Here is a 17,303-nt window from a genome sequence, read left to right as displayed (position 1 = left end):
ACGTACCACCTCCGGGTAGTTTGAAAAGTAGTCTACAATAGGGACATAGTCCCTGCTCAGCGCGTGGAACAGGTCAATGCCGACCTTGGACCAAGGGGACGTGGCCAACTCATGGGGCTGTAGGGTCTCACGTGGTTGGGCCGGCTGGAAGCGCTGACAAGTGGAGCAGTTGAGCACTGTGTTGGCGATGTCGTCATTGATGCCGGGCCAGTACACTTCCTCTCGGGCCCGTCGGCGGCACTTCTCCACGCCAAGATGGCCCTCGTGTAGCTGTTCCAAGACGAGCTGGCACATACTGTGCAGGATGACAATGCGGTCCAGTTTCAGGAGAACACCATCGACTACCGCCAGATCATCTCTGATGTTGTAGAACTGCGGGCATTGGCCCTTGAGCCACCCGTCTGTTAGGTGGCGCATGACACGCTGTAGCAAAGGGTCAGCCGCTGTCTCGCGGCGAATTTGGACGAGGCGTTCATCCGTGGCAGGTAGATTGGAGGCCACGAAGGCCACATGGGCGTCAACCTGGCAGATGAATCCAGCTTGGTCACACGGAGTGTTGACTGCCCTGGAGAGAGCGTCGGCAATGATTAGGTCATTGCCCGGGGTATATACCAGCTGGAAGTCGTATTGCTGGAACTTGAGCAGAATACGCTGGAGGCAAGGCGTCATGTCGTTCAAGTCTTTCTGTATTATATTGACCAGCGGGCGATGGTCGGCCTCGACGGTGAATTGGGGAAGGCCGTACACTTAATCATGAAACTTGACGACACCGGTCAACAGGCCCAGGCACTCCTTTTCTATCTGCGCGTAGCGCTGTTCCGTGGGGGTCATGGCGCATATGCAACGGGGGCCCATGATGAGGCCACATCGCATTGCAGGAGCACTGCCCCAATGCCGGATTGGTCGAAATTTTGGTCTCTTTTGCTGGATCAAAGAAAGCTAAGATCGGGGCCGTGGTGAGTTTGGTTTTGGGTTCTCTCCATTCGCGCTCGTGGGCAGGGAGCCATTGGAAGTCTGTTGTCTTCCTGACCAGGTTCCCGAGAGCCGTGGTATGAGAGGCGAGGTTAGGGATGAACTTCCCTAGGAAGTTGACCATGCCCAGAAATCGGAGGACCGCCTCCTGTCCTCTGGCTTTTTCATGGCTGTGATAGCAGCCACCTTGTCCGCATCCGGCCGCACACCCAACTGGGAGATGTGGTCCCCTAGGAACTTGAGTTCCGTGTGACCAAAGGAGCATTTGGCCCTGTTGAGGCATAGGCCCTGTTCCCGTATGCGTTTGAACACGCGTTGGAGGTGACTGACGTGCTCCTGCGGGGTGGTGGACCAAATGATTATGTCGTCGACATAGACGCGAACACCTTCAATGCCTTCCATTATTTGTTCCATGATCCTGTGGAATACTTCTGACGCGATATGATCCCAAACGGCATCCTGTTGTAACAATATCTGCCAAAGGGGGTGTTAAAGGTTCACAGTTTCCTGCTGGATTTGTCGAGCTGGATTTGCCAGAATCCTTTCGAGGCGTCAAGTTTGGTGAAGAGCTTCGCGCAAGCCATCTCGCATGTGATCTCTTCGCGCTTGGGAATTGGATAATGCTCCCGCATGATATTGCGATTCAGATCCTTGGGATCAATGCAGATTCTCAGCTCGCCGGAAGGCTTTTTTACGCACACCATGGAACTGACCCAGTCGGTTGGTTCCGTAACTCTTGAGATCACTCCTTGGTCTTGGAGGTCCTGCAGCTGCTGCTTGAGGGGTGCTGGGACTCTGCGAGGTTCATGCACCACAGGCGTGGCGTTCTTTTTGAGTAGGATCTTGTAAGTATATGGAAGAAGGCTGGTTTGACACGAAGGCTTTGGAAAGCAGACCATGCCATGAGATTGGCGGAGGCACCAGTATTCAGGCGGAATCATATATGGGACCGGTTGACCATCAGGGTGGCACACCACTCATCGTCTGGATCAATGCTGTATACCGACAGCAGCTGGAGTCTTTGATTCGGGGACAGCCTGTTTTTCGTTACGACACCGACTCGAAAAGGCGCCTTCTGGTCCTCGGTGTCACTGCTGTGTCGGAGGTCCGCATCGGACTCGGTGACCATGGGTTGAATTGCCTGAACATTCCTGCGAGGCTGGCTGAAGCGATGGGAGTTGGCAGGCTGAGCTGCTCGACAGCAGGCAGCATAGTGGCCAAGTCTTCCACATAGTAGACAGTTGAGATTTTGGAGGGCATTGCCGCTTTAAATGGGCGGAGCCACAGTTGCCGCACATCGTGATGTCAGCACGTTCGCTGCGCCACCGCACATGCGCGGTGCGGTCGTGCGTGGTGCACGCCTGCGCATTAATTTCCTCAACATCGCCGTCCCCTCATTTGGTGCGTACAAGCACGGGAGTCCGCGAAAAGCGTGCAAAATGGCCGCCCTCATCCAGGCGGAGGCCCTGGAGGTGCTCAATCACTTGGACCTGTTCCGCCTCATGGGGACCTTGCCGCGACGTTTCAGCCGCTTGTATATGGGAATACCGACTCGTGGCGTTTTCATGTAAGACACAGGTCTCGATGGCGGTCGCTAGGGTGAGTTGCTTTACTTTGAGGAGCTGCTGACGTAGGGGGTCCGACTGAACACTGAAAATTATCTGGTCGCGTATCATGGAGTCGGAGGTGGGCCCGTAGCTGCAAGATTGCGCAAGGATGCGGAAGTGCGTGAGAAAGGATTGGAAAGGTTCATCCTTACCCTGCAAACGCTGCTGGAACAGGTAGCATTCGAAACTTTCATTCACCTCTACGCTGCAGTGAGTGTCAAACTTGAGGAGGACCGTCTTGAACTTCGTCTTATCTTCATCATCTGCGAAGGTGAGAGAGTTAAAAATGTGGATGGCATGGTCCCCGGCCGTGGAGAGGAGAAGAGCAATATTTCTGGTGTCCGAGGCGCCCTCCCTGTCCGTGGCTTCGAGGAAGAGCTGGAAGCGCTGTTTGAAAATCTTCCAGTTGGCCCCGAGGTTGCCGGCGATGCGGAGTGGCAGCGGCGGGCTAATGTTGTCCATGCTGCAGGATGACGGAATGCTGGCGGAAGGCAGATCACTTGCAGGTAGGTCTGAGAAGTGCTAGTATACCACCACTCCTGGTATCATGATGTGTTGGGTGTTCTGGATCACATACAGGTCACCAACACTTGAAATAGTGCAACACTATTTCATTGAATCATTAACTGTTTAAACATACTTAGACTGTGGGTTAATACGATACTCGCTTTAACTAAAGACCTCTGCCTCGTCCTAACCAGTCGATGCACCCAGCACATGGTGAATGTCTGTGTTGCAGGTTGTGAGCTCTGTCCTCCTAGCAAGCTGCAACTCGAATGAGCGGGAACTCTGATGCCCCCTGTCTTTATAGTGCGTGTGCTCTCACTGGTGATTGGCTGCGGTGTTGTGTATGTTGATTGGTCCCACTGTGTGTCCATCAGTGTGTGTCTGCACCATGATATACTGGTGTATATTATGACATGGTCTACTGTAATACCAATCAATATGTTCTAAAACAAGACTGTTTTTGTGTAAAGCCACTGCGATTAAGACAGCTTTCTTTGAACAGGGTATGTTAAATAATTTGACCGGAAACATTATTGCCCTTAGCTCCTTCTTCAAGGGGTCAGATGAAAGTGCTCCACTCACTCACTCTCTCACAGTAAAAATAGCTTTTCAGTGTGGATTGATCGGTGTATTTTCTTTTGGTGGGTTAATAGTTCAAAGCATTCAATAATTTCATGAAACAAAAATCAAATGAAATTAGCTAGCCGGCAGATTAGCAGGTAAAATCATAATCTGATAAATTGGGTTAGCCGGTTGCAGTGAGGACAGAAACTGGGACAATACAATAGCCAGCCCGCACAGTGTTCCTGATCTCAAGGGGAGGGGCTGGTGAGAGAAGGGAGAGGAGAAAATCAAGACAGAGGTTAGAACTTCTCAAAGCCATTCAGTGGCTTCAGCTGGATAGAGCATCTGTATGGATATTAAGTGAGAGCAGGGCTGTGCTTGGCTCCAGTGTCCCCCCCACCCCCGCTCCCTCTGGTAAAATAGCTTTTCGACAGCTGACAGCAACTTGGACAAGCACCTGTAGAACTGTCTGCGACAATAGCATTGATGGCTTCACAAGGGTAGGATTCAGCAAAACTAAACATACCGAACTCAAACTAAGATATAGAATAGCATAGTGCAAGTATACATTTCTCCTAAAAGAATACAGAATGTCTAGACTATAATATGGATCTCAACTCCAGTAAAGGTGCACGGCAAGGACGTGGTAAAATCATTCAACTCACCAACACACACAAAGTGTATCGTTGCCCAAAAATAGCCTCCTGGGTCAAACTGAAAGAGAGGAAGTACATTTTATTTTGTTTGTGAAAATTCACTAGCTCCCTCACATGGGGATTCTGAGAAACTGCAGTAGAAACAAACTGCAAAATAACAAACTAAAAAGGTTAGCATCTTATGAAAGGTCACAGAACTGAAATGTTAATGCTTTCTCTCTCTCTCTCTACACAGATGCTGCTTAAACTGAGTTTTTTGTCTTTGTAAGAAAAAGCCATTCGGGCCAACAAACCCATCCCTTTCTTAATAAATCAGTCCTATTTGGCATCTTGCCACAACTGCATCAAAACTCAATGTGCAGATTCATCAGAGAGACCACAGGCCAATAAAAAATGAATTTCTTTCTCTACAAGGAACAATGAAATCTTTGGAGGAGGGGGTGATTAAAGGGAAAATAATCTACAGAAATGTGTTATACTGGTCAGAGCATAAGTGTGCATACTTTCTTCAAGCAAGGATCTCCAGAACATTTAAACCCAAAATACACTGTCGTGGCTTCAATTCAAATATCCCAAGCATATCAGCTAACAAATCTAAAATCAATAGATATTGCTAAGCCAGTGACTGGAATAAGGAAGAGAACACTTCAAACATTAACTCATCCCTCCTGGGCACAGTAACTGGCTGTATACATCATTACATCATGTATACTTGTAACCACGAGCCAGTGATCAGAGGCCCTGGAGATTAAACATTCCTCAATTTCCCCAGTAAGGTTACCAATGCTTGACCTTGCGCAATTAGAACGAATCCTAATCAGGTTTTCACAAACACCAATAAAAAGAAAATAACATGGTGCTGAAACACCCAAAACCTGAACATCTGTGGACCCAAGTTAACCTGGGACCTGCCATAGCAACCCCATTCAAAATAATTAGGCAATTAAAAGAGACGGGTACATTGGCAAGGAACTTACTCGTTCAAACCAAACAGTCTCAAGCTTCAAAGCAGCCAACTCCAGACAGTGGCAGTCTGCGTCCCAGAGTTAAGGGGTGGCAAAGCAAACGGTGCAAGTCTCTCACTCCTATCCAGGGATGTTCGTCAGGAAAAGAAGCAGAGGCTCGGAATCAGCTCATACTCACACAGGGAGTGGACTGGGGCACAGGGAGACATGGACTGATGGAATTTGAACGTCACATTATGCACGAATAATTATATATACAGTGGTATTCTCAAGGTTGGATTAGAATAATTTTGGCTGTGTAATTAGTACTTTGAGTGTATGGGCTTAGCAAGGTCTGAAGTAATAAGATGCTGCTTCTTCAATGTAATTGCTGACACAAGGTGCTCCTGTTCTCAGTTGAGGTCACATTGGGGGCTTGAGGGGAGGGGAAGTTGGGGGAGGCTGGAGATTAGGATGAGATCTTGGGTCAGAAATCATTTCAAATTGACAGTGCAATTAATTTAGATAGCACGGCAATGAATATTAATGCATTGCCAACTCGGCTCAACTTTTCTCAACTCTGCTCCTGTGGGCATCTGAGTCAAGTTCATTCAAGGAGCTTGTCTCCTACTGGAATATCATCGTTAATAAGGTTTGGTGCCAATCTGTGCATAATTTCTACCTCCATAACAAATTGAGCACAAAGAGGTGAGCATGCTTAACCCTTCTGTTTTGTTATGTTTCCTTTGTAACATAAGCGGCTTCCTTGAGTTGCATTTATCAAGGAAGGCCGAGACGTGTAAATAACTTCAACTCATTTATTTACACTACGTACACTTTTATAACTTGAGTTCGACACTACTGCTAATCCTATTATAGCTACCTAACTGACTAACCATCTGCTGTCTTCCACTTGGTGGGTGTAATATTGAATCAACCCTGTGCCTCTCCTCACTGACTGTCTCCACTGGCCAAAAGGGCTGATCACGTGTGTGGTGTCCTTTATGTATGGGTTGGTGTAATGCCCCCCCTGTGGTCGTGTCACCTCCTTGTGTATCGTGAATGTCCATTGGTCACCTCCTATCTAACCTATCTATTGGTTGAACGTGTGTGTGTGATGTTTCTGGTGCTCCCTCTAGTGGTTGATGGGGCGGAATTCTCCCCCCCCCCCCCCATGCCAGGTGGGAGAATCGCCAGGGCACCGCGCGAGTCCCGCCACGCTGCCCGACACCCGCACGTGATTCTCCCCCCCCCCCCCCAGCCAGCGCTGCGAGAATCCCGCCTGGCCGCTCGCGATCGGTGCCCACCGATCAGCGGGCCGGCCTCTCTAAAAGAGGACCTCCTTTCCTCCGCCGCCCCGCAAGATCCATCCGCCTTCTACTTGCAGGGCGGCTTCGGAGAGGACGGCAACCGCGCATGCGCGGGTGATGTCATTTACGCGACGCCGGCCGCGTCATTGACGCGGTGCCGCTTTTTACGCGGCGCCAAGGCCCAGCGCGTGTAAAATATGCGACGCTGCTCCTAGCCCCCCCGGGGGCGGGAGAATAGGGGGCTGGGAGCGGGCTCCGGCGCCGGAGTGAAACACTCCGTTTTTCACTCCGGCATCGGGACTTTGTCTCCATTTCGGAGAATCGCGCCCATGATCTTTCCTCAGAACAGAAACATTGGGCTGCATTTCGTCCCAAGGTCTCAGCGCTGTGAGCCCAGAGACGCCGGCAACGGGACCTGGAAGCAATTTTGGAGGTGGTCGCCAATTAAGTGGTCGCCTCAGGAACCCTGTCCAAGTCAGGTGAAAGACTTCCCTATTTTTATATTCCATTCCCTTTGAATTAAAGGCCAGCATTCCATTTGCCTTCCCAACTACCTGAAAGTGCATACAAGCTTTTCGTGATTTATGCACGAGGCCCCACATTTCCCTCGGGGCTGCAGTTTTTTGCAGTCTTTCTACAGGTAAATAATATTCAGCTGCTTTATTCTTCCTATCAAAGTGCATGACTTCACATTTTCCTACATTATATTCCATCTGCCAGCTTTTACCCATTTGCTTATCATGTCTAAAACCCTCTGTAAACTCGGTCATCCTCACCATTTGCCTTCCTACCTTAGTCACATCCGCAAACTTGGCGATAGTGCACTCACTTGCTCCGTCCAAGTCATTAATATATATTTTATATTTTAAACAATTGCGGCCCAAGCATTGATCTCTGTGGCACTCCACTAGTTACAGGTTGCCATTCTGAAAATGTCCCTCTTATCCCAACTTCTATCAGTTAGGCAATCCTCTGCCCATGCTAATATGCTGCACCCAACATCATGGCCTCATCTTATTTCGTAGCCTTTTGTGCAGTACCTTACTAAATGCTTTTTGGAAACATTACATTTGGAAGGGCCTAATCAGCAGCCTGTTACTTGTGACCGGGTAAGTTGTCATCCTGCACCCGCTCCGACCCAGCCTGTTTCAAAATGGCACAGAGGCAGGTGGCAAAATGTTGGCAAACTGGCAAGCCAATCAGTAAAGGGAATTGTCAAGCCTGCCCGCTTTTACAGCCAAAAAGAAATTTCAGCTCATTAACTCTCCTGCCAGATGCTGCCAGATCGGCTGAGTATGTCGAGTATTTTCTGTTGTTATTTATCCTGGTTTAGAAAGTGTTGCCCTGTATTGAATTCCACAAATGAAGCAAATTCAATTTAATGCACCGGCAGTTAGTGAAGCTCCAGGGAGAACTGTCGATCTTGCTGCCCTTCTAATCCCTGAAGCATGAGTCCAGCAATTGAGAAAATAAGGAAAAATATAAACTTAGATGAAGTGTCAGCGTCTAATAATAATGCTTTATGAAAATCATTCTGAAGTGCACAGACATTAGGCATCCTGACTGACTTTTTTTTCCTCAAATGAACATATTTGGGAACACTGGCATAATTATCATAGAATTTACAGTGCAGAACGAGGCCATTCGGCCCATCGAGTCTGCACCGGCCCTTACAAAGAGCACGCTACTGAAGCCCACGTATCTACCCTAGTCCCGTAACCCAGTAACCCCCACTTCACACTTTTTGGACACGAAGGGCAATACAGCGTGGCCAATCCATCTAACCCGCACATCTTTGGACTGTGGGAGGAAACCAGATCACCCGGAGGAAACCCACGCTGACACGGAGATAACGTGCAGACTCCGCACAGACAGTGACCCAAGCCGGGAATCGAACCTGGGACCCTGGAGCTGTGAAGCAATTGTGCTAACCACTATGCTATCCTGCTGCCCACTGCAATTCACTGCAATTTATCCCACGTTACTCAGTCCCGTACTCTTGATACTAAACAATGACTTATTTTTGATTTGTTGCGGAAAATAAAGCTTTTCGGCTTGCATTCTCGCAATAGCTCACAAGAAATTATCAACAGTGACAGGGGAACAACAACTTACACTGCTTTTTAAAATGCTTTCATGGGACGTGGACAGCACTGGCAAGGCCTGTATTTGTTGCCAACCCTAATTGCCCTTGAACTGAGTGGTTTCCTAGCCCATTTCAGAGGGCAGAGGACCCACATTGGTGTGGGTCTGGAGTCACATGCAGGCCAGACTGTGCAAGGATGTTGGATTTCCTTCCCTAAAAGGGCATTCGTGACCCAGGTGGTCATCATTACCAAGACTAGCTTTATATTCCAGATTTATTTAATTGAATTCAAATTCCACCAGCTGCCAGACTGGGATTTGCCAGAGTTTTAGCCTGGGCCTCTGGATTACTAGCCCAGTGATATTACCATCTCCCCATGAGAAGAGCGCTGAATGGTTGGCAAACGGGCTGGTTGGATGCTGTCAACACTTTCTTTGCCTGTTGCAAACAGCGAAAGGATGAAATGTTTGATATACAATCCTCCAAACATTGGAACATACATCCCAACCAGCCTGTGCTTGCAAAAACCCAAATCGTATTATCCAACATTAGATGTGATTCCTCGATTGGGCAACACCTGCTAAACCATCCTGACTGCAAAGAATTACATTGAAAACCAATTTAAGATATGATGTGGAGATGCCGGCGTTGGACTGGGTTGAGCACTGCACGAAGTCTTACAACACCAGATTGAAGTCCAACAGGTTTGTTTCTAATCACTAGCTTTCGGAGCACTGCTCCTTCCTCAGGTGAATTTAAGATAGTCAGTCAAGCTTGCACTTATACACATATTAGAAGCAACATGGAATCCACACAGGGCCTTGTCATTTGCAGGCATGTCTGCAACTAAACAAAAATGTAAGGAACAGTCATTCCCTCGTTCATTCCCCAGTTTTGAACAAAACTGGGCCATTAACTGGTACATGCTAGTCTCTTCGGTATTATCTCCATCAATCATAGTCTTCTTGGCAATTAATCAGCACTCTCTTCTCATGCAGTATAAATTGTTGTTCCCTGTTACCGATGGCAATTTCTTGCACACTATCTTGATGAGTGCAAGACAAAAAGCTTTGATTGCATGTCTCTTTTTTCAGCAATACACGAGTTCGATATTACAAATTTACTATTTAAAGTCCCCTTTAAGCAAACATCTTTGGTTAATTGATAACCAATAGGTATAAAGATATCACAAATTGTTTTCATAAGAATTATTGTATTGCAGCACAACTTAAAGCATACCCTTAAATGTTAACAGCAGTATGCACATGATATACGATAGAAAACCTATTCCCCATGAACATTTGAATGGTGATAAGCATGAAGACTGAGGCAAATAGTGCATGAGGCAGAGGCTACTCACTTACCTGAGGGTCACTCAATGGCAAAATGACAGCAGCTAAGAAAATCATCAACGCACTGCAAGAAAAGGAGTCAGTTAGAAGAAATTAGCAAGCTCCAGTTATGGTTATACCGTGTGCCACTGAGATCAGGAGCTAATAATTCCTTAGCAATGGCATTCAGCATAATTTTAATGGTAGACGTTAGTTAAAAGGTTGCTTTCACAATATCGGCCATTTGGTCCTGCAACCCTGTCATCTTGTTACCTTGGCAGGCTTTGACTTTTTAAGTGTAGAAGGGTCAACGGACTCAAAACATTAACACTGTTCCTCTCTCCACAGATGATGCCTGACCTGCTGAGTTTATACAGCATTTGATGCTTTTATTTTTTGCGTGCTAATTCCATGCCCTTTTTTATCAAAAGTATAATTTTTGGCACAAGCCTAAATCTTGTTTGCCGACCTCAATTGCTTTGCATCGATCGCCTGCTATGGTCTTTCACTCCAGAATCTCAAAACCATTTGTTATAACTTTCTCTGGATTCACTTTAGTACCTGTACTGACTCCTGCTATGGTGCAGTTCCAAGCAGCCCCCCAGATATTGTGCTTTGGTGTGTACTGCTTGTGTTGGAATCATGCTGTGATAAGAGTGCACGCTTTAAATTTGGAAGTAAGAACAGCTGCCACCAATTGGGAAAAGAGGAGGGATTTATTGCAAGCATATAAAAACCAGTTAACATTGGGTGTTTTTTTTGGGGGGGGGGGAGGGGGAGAAGAGGAATCTGCGGCACCACTACACTGTTGTCTTTAAAATCAACTTGGATTAAGGAAAAAGAACGGCCTCAGATTCTTCCTTTCCTCAAACGTATGAGCAGTGGGATTAACAGGTACACCATGTAAATGTGGGAAATGACCAATGACACGACTGTATTTTGTATTAATGAGGAGTCCACTATGTCTACCTCCTCCATCCATATGTACACAATTTTTTCCAGCAACAATTACTGTAATCAAGAGTGGAGATCCTGGGAATATTTTCTTATCCTCTGTCCATTGGCAGCCATGCCAACAGCACTGGGATGAATTGTAGCCTCCACAACTGGAATCGGAGGTCAGCTAACTCAGCACTCTGGGTTATGTAGTTCAACAGCACGCCCAATATGGATTCACCCACTGACCAAGGGGAAGCCCGATCAAATTGAATTCAGCAAATATGCTGCTGAACACAGTGTGGAGAAATAGGACAATGACAGCTATATCAAACCTTGGTTAGGCTGCATTTGGAGTATTGCGTGCAGTTTTGGTCACCACATTATCAGAAGGATGTGGAAGCTTTGGAGAGTGCAAGAAAGGTTCACCAGGATGTTGCCTGGTCTCGAGGGTGTTGGCTATGAAGAGAAGTTAAATAAACTAGGATTATTTTCACTGGAAAGACGGTTGCTGAGGGGAGACCTGATCGAGGTCTGCATAATTATGAGAGGCATAGAAAGGGTGGATAGTCAGGCTTTTTACAAGGGTGGAAGTGTCAATTTCAAGTGGGCTCAGGTTCAAGGTGAGAGGGGGGGAAGTTTAGGGGAGATGTGCGGGGTACGTTTTCCACACAGAGAATGGTGGGTGCCTGGAACGCGCTGCCAGAGGATGTGGTGGATGTAGGCACAGAAGCAACATTTAAGAGGCATCTGGATGGATACATGAATAGGGAGGAACTAGAGGGATACGGACTGAGTAAGGGCAGAAGGGTTTTTTTTTAAATCAGGGCATCATGATCAGCACAGGTTTGGAGGGCCTGGGGTTTGTTCCTTTTCTTTGTTCTAAAAAGGGCACCGATTGCACCCATATTTTAATTGCAGGTTCCAAAATCCCTATAGTCATCAATTTGAACTTGTGCATAGAGGTCGCCCAGTTAGTTTTCCCTCACCTCTGGCATTTTCCTGGGTTCAACTCGGTTTCAAACTAAACCACTCTCCAAAACTGTTCAACATTTAACAAAAAAATCGAATCATGATATTTGACAGATATATATATATATAAGAAATATTAGTGAACAAACCTACCTGAGGAATTTAGTCAAAGACAATTTCTGTGCAAAAGGAAATAAAAATCACAATTAAAACTGTAGAATGTCAGTACTTTTTATATATTTAGGAAGCACGCGATCAACATTCCAGAGGGAATACGTCCAAATGTGAAACATTGAAATCAATACACAAAGAGAACATCTGGCCGTTCGAGCTGGAGGGGGTGCTGACCATACAGCAAATCCGCCTATTCCAAACACATTTCCTTAACTCCTTTCAAACAGCTTAACCGTTTTCTTGAAGTAATCCCCTGTCATAATTCACCCCCTTTTAAAAGCCACTTGCAGTAATGTATTCCATACTTCAATAACCCTCTGCGAGAATGATTTATTCTATCCATCCCCATAGCTTCATGACATCCCGGGTTCACCGGGGCAAGGAATGTTAGTACAGAGGGCAATGTTGCTCTAAATTTGGGATTTGTCATCACAATGTAAGCAGCTCAACAAGATGAAGAGCAAAGTTTCTTCTGGGCTTTGCAACATGTTCTGACCCCACTCACAGGGAAACACCTAGAGTCATACAGCACAGAAACAGGTCCTTCAGCCAACCATCAGATACCAATCTACTAATCCAACCTACCAGCACTTGGTCCTTAGCCTACTATGCCGTGGTGATTTAAGTGCACGTCCAGATGTTTCTTAAATGTTGCAAGGGTACCTGCCACCACTATCCTCTTAGGCTGCGCATTCCCTTTTTCCACCATCCTCTGGGTGAAAAAAAGTTTCCCCTCAGGTCTAAACCACCTACTTCTCACCGTTTAACCTATGCCCTCTGGTCTTAGTCACCTCTGCCATCTTGTACAACAGTACATCACTTTTACTGGCTAGTCTTTGGATTTGTGCGAGGCACAAGTGCTAATTCAATCCTGGCTTCTTGCGTTATTTTGTGCAGTTGACTGGTGGAAACTAAATTGAGGCGGTTTCAATTTAATTTGATCCTAAAAGTCTTGAGTGAGAGAAAATGCTGAGTAAACAAGTGGAGCAGATTCAAAACTATGCCCTATAACCATAATGTTGCATTCATTTTCTGTACACTTTAAAAATGGGCAACAAAGTGTACAATTCTGTTATTGGCATATGGATGATGTTGGGGAGAGCATTCTTTATTGTCCTCTTTAGCCTCTCCAAAGGCAGTGATCGTGATGACTGCTGTCCTGGTGAATCTTGTGTGTGAGCATTGTAATATTAGATAAGAAACTCCAGGCATTTGACCCAGTAACAAAAGAATGGCAGTATATCTCCAAGTTAAAATGACGTGTAACTTGCAAGGGAGTGGAAGTGTTCCTATTATATTGCTTCTTCTATCATTTTTGGTGGGACTGTAATGTGTCGTTGAATTAAGCTTGGCGAGTTGCTGCAGTGAGGAATGCAGTACATGGCTCAGCCTTATGGCCGGGTGAGGGGGGGGGGGGGGGGGGGGGGGGGGGGATGTGAGTGAGTTGGCAATCAATTACTTCTTTGACCTATAGTGTTGATTTTCTCAAATTTTGTTGCAACTAGACTAATCCAGGTAAGTGGTGAATATTAATCATACTCCTGTGTTGAGCCTTGCAGATTGTTTAGAAACTGTGAAGATTAGGCAGCAATTTGCTCATTGCAGAGTACCCAAGCTCTGTGCCGCCCTGACATAGATACATAGAAGATAGGAGCAGGAGGAGGCCTTTTGGCCCTTCGAGCCTGCTCCTCCACTCATCACGATCATGGCTGATCATCCAATTCAATAGCCTAATCCTGCTTTCTCCCCATAGCCTTTGATCCCATTCTCCCCAAATGCTCTATCCAGCCGCCTCTTGAATATATTCAATGATTTAGCATCAACTACTTCCTGTGGTAATGAATTCCACAGGCTCACCACTCTGGGTGAAGAAATGTCTCCTCATCTCTGTCCCAAATGGTTTACCCTGAATCCTCAGACTGTGACCCCTGGTTCTGGACACACCCATCATTGGTAACATCTTCCCTGCATCTACCCTGTCTAGTCCTGTTAGAATTTTATAAGTATCTATGAGATCCCTCCTCATTCTCCTGAACTCCAGCGAGAACAATCCCAACCAAGTCAATCTCTGCTCATATGACATTCCTGCCATCCCTGGAATCAGTCTGGCAAACGTTTGCTGCATTCCCTCGAGAGCAAGAACATCCTTCCTCAGAGAAGGAGGCAAAACTGCACACAATAATCCAGGTGTGGCCTCACCAAGGCCCTGTATAATTTCAGCAACACATCCCTGCTTCTATACCCGAAACCTCTCGCAATGAAGGCCAACATACATTAGCCTTCTTTATCGTCCGTTGCACCTGCATGCTTAAGCGTTGATATGGCTTGTCCAATTAACCTTGACAATGGTGGTTGCAGGATATTAATGACAGGTGATTCAGAGATGGTAGTGCCACTGAAGTTTAAGCAAAAGGTGGTTTGGCCTTTCGTTGTTGAAAATGGTTACTGCTTGGCATTTGTGCTACAACTGTTACTAATCACTTGTCAGCCTGTGTGTTATTAGTTGCTGTAGACTGGCATGGGTTTCTTCATTATTGGTGGAGTTGTGAATGAAGAATGAGTGAATAGCTCAACTTCCCACCTTAGCTCGGACTTTCCCACAAATCCCAACACAATCATTCTGCACATTTTACATTTTAAACTTTCTCACAGGAAATGCCTCATTTTAGCTAATTGCTTTTGGGATTCTTAATGATCATCATGGCTTTGTAGTAAATAACAGCTTTGCTGAAAATGGCATTTTACTGTCAACAATTTTGATCCTTCACTCAGCTTTATATAGTTCACATCCATCCCTTTTTAAAAATAAATTTAAAGTACCCAATTCATTTTATTTTCCAATTAAGGGGCAATTTAGCATGGCCATTTCACCTGCCCTGCATATCTTTGGGTTATGCAGACACGGGGAAAATGTGCAAACTCCACACGGACAGAGACCCGGAGCTGGGATCGAACCAGGGTCCTCGGTGGCGTGAGGCAGCAGTGCTAACCACTGTGCCACCATGCCACCCTACTGTCTCGTTCTTTCACGTGCTGGACTTCTTTGGCAGTGGACTGCCTGCAAACATTTGACAAGCATACAGGCATGAACAACTGTCAAGATCATACAACCAACATATTTCCTGCAATAGCAGACACATGGGAACACCATCACCCAAATTAACTTTTTAAAAACTCCATCTTCTTTGCCCAGCTGCTTTATCCATGTTGTATCTATTCATATAACCTCACTGTCTGCTACAAAGCTAAAGAAATGTTGTTTTACAAGGGCTGGATTTATTCTGGTCATTAACAAGACCTTCGGTAGCACCTTCACCATTTCACAATGATTTCCTTTCACGCCGCTCTCTCTCCTCACCTTCCACATATCCAACCTCCACATTTGTCAGAACATTGTCGAGATTTCCACCAACGTGATCAGACTAGCACTGTCATTGTCGGCTGTCCCTCAGTTCGAGGATGATGTCTGTTCACGGTCGCGAATTTCTGCCACGGGTTTTAATGTGACCGATTTATGGGTCAGAGTTTAGAGAATCCCAAAGTGTATCATGCAGTTCACCTGACCCACAACTTTTAATAGATTGTGGTATGGGGAGCACACGGCTCACTCTACAGGTGTGGTACAGCAGAAAATGGACCAGTGTTTTTTTAAAACAAAACAATGTTTATTCTATGAACTCAAGTTAACCTTTTTAAAACAAACAGTGAATATCTTAGCAACCAGTAAATCAAATACACCCCCCAAAGAATACAACACGAAGTAATCTGTATGCTGTCCTTTTAACATTCAAAAGGCTTAACAAACCTTCAAACAGGAGCACATTAGGGTTTACATTCAAGACTGAAAACATTTATAATTCTTCTGAATTCACCAAATGATCCATAGATAGTCTTTTGATGGCAGAGATCAACAGCAGTGCAACTCACTTTTAACTTCAGATTCAGTTCACTGAAAAACACAGACACACCCAAGCTCTTTCTCAAACTGAAACTAAAAAGCAGAACTGGAACTCAGCTCCACCCACACTCTGACATCACTCCAGTAACATGAGCAGCTCCATTTCTTAAACACCCATTTCTTAAACACCCATTTCTTAAAGGGTACTCTCACATGACAACGAGCAGGGCAATTTGACACACACATCTTAAGGCACATAGGATCTAAATTGCAGGATTTGCTTTGGTTCCTTCTCTGCCGCCGCTCTGCCTCATCGTTTAAACATTGTGACTCCAAGCACGATGCAGCTTGATGGACAGTTGTTGCATTTCTGAATGATTGGTAGCAAGCTTCTGCAGGTCATCACCGCCAATGCTGCCCTGCTACAAGGAAAGCTTCAGAGTGCCTTCGAAACATTTTCTTTTATCCTCCCCTGGAACACTGGCCATTCAAAAGTTGAGAAAACAGGACCCAACAGGGGACATGGTTTTCAGCTATCCAGACAGAGTAACCAGACCATCAAAGTTAGTTTTGTAGGAACTGTACCTGAACGCGTGTGGTGCCGGCTTCAAGGACACTAGCATTTGTTCGATGGTCTTTTCATTGAATCTGGAGGATGTGACAGAGACATTACTGACGGAATTTCTCTAGCGCTATGTGTCGTTGATACACAGTCCAACCTCACTGCAGTACAGGAACATGGTGACAACAATGTCTCTGACATAAGGACCTCTGTTGACTTACGGAGGTCGCTGTTGCCGCTATTATTTGTAGAAGGTTGAGCTGATGTAGTTGATTCAGCATTGGGATTTCCTCCTCAATTATGGTCTTTTGAGAGAGGTAGGCTGTCAAATTAGTAGAACTGCTCAACATATTCCAGAGTCTCTCCTTCAACACATATGGGTGGCGGAATATTTGGCTGACCAGGTGTAGGTTTATACTCATTGTGGACCAGTAGTTTTGTTTTGTCAATGTTCAAGGACAGGCAAAGTCCCTTGCATGCAGAATTTAAGAAAGCAAGTGCGGCTTCTAACTCTGGTGGAGAGTGGGCATCGAAACCGCAGTCATCTGTAAACTGTTGAACATGTTATATATAGTGATCAGTTTAGTTTTCTTATGGCGGCGACAGAGGTTAGAGTATTTCACCAAGACAGTATTTCTTACTGGCAGCAGAGTTGATCTTTAATGAGCATTCAGACTACCAAGTAGATCCTATCCCCTCTCATTTCCGTATTCAGGATGGACTGCTCCCTGCACAATATACTTATTGACTCTTCTATGACCCCAATTTTTAAACTGTCATCAGG

General features: G+C 45.9%; 1 protein-coding gene across 13 annotated transcripts in view; it reads right to left on the bottom strand.

The window, feature by feature from the left end:
• LOC140385689 (UDP-N-acetylglucosamine transporter TMEM241 homolog) overlaps positions 1 to 17,303 on the bottom strand; it is a 223,339-nt gene that overhangs the window by 173,006 nt on the left and 33,030 nt on the right. For all 13 annotated transcript variants that reach the window (XR_011933422.1, XR_011933423.1, XR_011933424.1 and 10 more), the window contains 3 exons: positions 12,039 to 12,064; positions 10,011 to 10,062; positions 4,316 to 4,364 (listed from right to left, as the gene is read on the bottom strand). Coding sequence is in view for 9 of the 13 variants with exons in the window: in XM_072468096.1 (XP_072324197.1) it covers positions 4,316 to 4,364; positions 10,011 to 10,062; positions 12,039 to 12,064 (127 nt within the window). In the remaining 4 variants the exon portion in view is untranslated. The remainder of the gene's footprint in view (positions 1 to 4,315; positions 4,365 to 10,010; positions 10,063 to 12,038; positions 12,065 to 17,303) is intronic.

This window comes from Scyliorhinus torazame, chromosome 11 (assembly GCF_047496885.1).
Source record: "Scyliorhinus torazame isolate Kashiwa2021f chromosome 11, sScyTor2.1, whole genome shotgun sequence".
Lineage (NCBI taxonomy): Eukaryota > Metazoa > Chordata > Chondrichthyes > Carcharhiniformes > Scyliorhinidae > Scyliorhinus > Scyliorhinus torazame.
The sequence above is the reverse complement of the archived record's forward strand: the minus strand, read 5'-3'. Positions and strand labels throughout refer to the sequence as shown.